The sequence below is a fragment of the Monodelphis domestica genome, chromosome 6 (assembly GCF_027887165.1).
Source record: "Monodelphis domestica isolate mMonDom1 chromosome 6, mMonDom1.pri, whole genome shotgun sequence".
NCBI lineage: Eukaryota > Metazoa > Chordata > Mammalia > Didelphimorphia > Didelphidae > Monodelphis > Monodelphis domestica.
In genome coordinates this window covers 25,271,364-25,274,117 of record NC_077232.1, presented here as the reverse complement: position 1 = coordinate 25,274,117, position 2,754 = coordinate 25,271,364, and the positions used below count along the sequence as shown (strand labels likewise).

Sequence of the window (2,754 nt, the reverse complement as noted above, 5' to 3'; positions counted from 1 at the left end):
TATATAGAAATATAGCCCATGACTTTCACGTAGAACATCAATATGTTGGAGTTCTATTTGGTGGGTCAAGAAGGTGATAATGGTGTCTGTTTTTTAGCCCCATTTTTAGCCCCATTTCTTTGTTTTCTTTACTTGTCCAAGATAGCTTTTAAAATAAGTTCCATGATATTGCAGGATAGAATCACATTCAACATGAAGTTCTTCAGTGAATTCTTAGTCTGGTCCATCTACTTTTCTTATCATTTTCATGAGTGATCTTTCAAATTCAATCCCACACATGTGATTAAGGCATAAATATGGTGACAATGTGTTTACTGAAGTTGTCAATCAGTCATTATTTTAAGAGAACACTTTGGGAAGATCTATTAAATTTTCTAGTAGTAGTCATCCTGCAATATTCATCTTTAGTAGTCCTTGGGATGAGGTGACTCATTTTGGCCTCATGAACTGATTTGGTTTATTTTGAAATGTGAATATATTTATATGTGCATGTATATAAATACAAACTTGCATGCATATATACACATGGGTGTATGTTTACAATTTAAAATTGTATGCTTGTTGAATCATAGTAATACATGACAAAATTTCTGGCAATTTGGTCATGATCTCTGAAGTGGATTGGTAAGGGAATATTTGTCTTTTGTCTCTTAGCATTTCAATATCATTTACAATTAAAATGTTTCTCTGCCAGTGGTTAAAGTAGATCTTGGGACCCAACACAAATCCAAAACTATTTGAAATGTATGTAAGTATGTGTGTTGTGTGATATATGAACCTTTATTCATATCTTCACTATAGCTGGCTTACCCAAACCTACCTCTACTCCAGGGTTATTTCTCCATGTGTCACTTCAAAATGCGGAAACATCATATAATATGAAACTTTAATCACAATGATCAAATAATACACATTAATAACATGTCTTTATTACCTTCTCAGGTGCCCTGTGATCAAGAAATCATTATCCTATAACCTTAAAATCATGGAAAATCAAAGTTATGTTACCGAGTTCATCCTCCTGGGACTTTCACAGACTCCAGCTGTTGAGAAAATAGTGTTTGTCGTCTTCCTACTTTTGTACCTTGCTACTCTAATGAGAAACTTCATTATTGTTTTAACAATCACCAAAACTCCCTCTCTCATAGGCTCTCCCATGTATTTCTTCTTATCCTTTTTGTCTTTCTTTGATGCATGCTTCTCCTCTGTTGTAACTCCCAAGGTAATTATGGGCTCCCTCTCTGTAAAAAATACCATTTCCTTTGAAGGCTGCATGACCCAGCTCTTTGCAGCACATTTCTTTGGTGGTTCTGAAATGATTGTCCTCACATTCATGGCCTTTGACCGATATATTGCTATTTGTAAGCCATTGCATTATGTAACTATTATGAACAAGAACTTGTGTACCATACTGGTCAGTGTAGCCTGGGTAGGGGGCTTCTTTCATTCTTTGATCCAGGTCCTATTCATGGTCCAATTGCCTTTCTGTGGGCCCAATGTGATCGATCACTTTATTTGTGATTTGTACCCTTTGTTGAAACTGGCCTGCACTGACACCCATAACCTGGGTCTCATGGTTATTACAAACAGTGGGCTTATCTGTACAATTAGCTTTTTTCTTTTACTTGTATCTTATGGGGTCATCCTACACTCTTTGAAAAAATACAATGCCCAGGCTCGTCACAAAGCTCTCTCCACCTGTGGTTCCCACATCGCAGTTGTTGTACTGTTTTTTGTTCCATGCATCTTTGAATATGCACGTCCTCCATCTACTTTCTCATTCGATAAGACAGTGGAAATATTTTACACTATTCTAATTCCTATGTTGAATCCCTTTATCTATACTTTTAGAAATAAAGAGGTAAAAAATGCCATGAAGAAATTGTGGACAAGACCTGTGATTTCTACCGTAAAATAAATAATCAAGAAGAAAATTTCTCATCTGACATATGCATAAAAAGATCATTGTTGATTCACTGTTACGTTTTAAGATTAAAAATGTCATGTACAACACATATTAGACTGGGAGTAAGATAGTGACATTGGATCCAGATGATGATGAGATTCAAAGCAATGGAATCTGATAAATTCCTGAAATAAGCATGTTTTTTCTCTTGTGCAGGAATTATGATTTCAGCCTTCACAAATTTGAAATGTCCTAAAATTTGATTAATTTTAAATTTTATGTTTCAAATTTCTACTGGCTATGATCCTAGGCGTTGGGAATATAGAGTAAAAAATTCATGGAGTCCTTGCCTTCAAGTATCAGACAAAATAAACTTATTAAAGTGTATATTGCCCAAAAACCCATATACATATACAAATTAATTAAAATTAAGTTGGGGAAGAAGCAGAAGGTGAGATTCAAAAACACTTCTTGTGATACTTGAAAAATAGTCTGGACAAAATAAGGAAGTGTAAAGTGAACCTGAGTGGGAAACATTGCTACATTAATTATATTGTCTTTACAAAGGAACTGATGAGGACTATGGAATGTCATTCACCCTGCCAATAAAACAAACAAACAAACAAACAAATAGTGAATAAGTCAGTTTAGGTAGACTATTAAATGTATCAAGAGTAGTAATATACAAAAAGGCAAGACATGAGCATTAATAATATTAATGATTACATAAATAAGAGAATCAGGACAAGAGACACCCTTTACCCCTTTGTCTGGGACAAAGACAACGTGACAAACAAGGCATATGTTAAATATTCAGGGATAAAGTGGATAATTTTATATATATGACA

At 34.4% G+C, this 2,754-nt stretch overlaps 1 protein-coding gene across 1 annotated transcript; it reads left to right on the top strand.

Moving 5' to 3' along the window:
* Positions 1 to 979: 979 nt before the first annotated feature.
* On the top strand, positions 980 to 1,945 carry LOC100019846 (olfactory receptor 4C15-like). Its single transcript, XM_007497644.2, has one exon. It carries the CDS (start codon positions 986 to 988, stop codon positions 1,916 to 1,918), a length of 933 nt encoding a protein of 310 aa, XP_007497706.2. The 5' UTR covers positions 980 to 985; the 3' UTR covers positions 1,919 to 1,945.
* Positions 1,946 to 2,754: the final 809 nt, after the last annotated feature.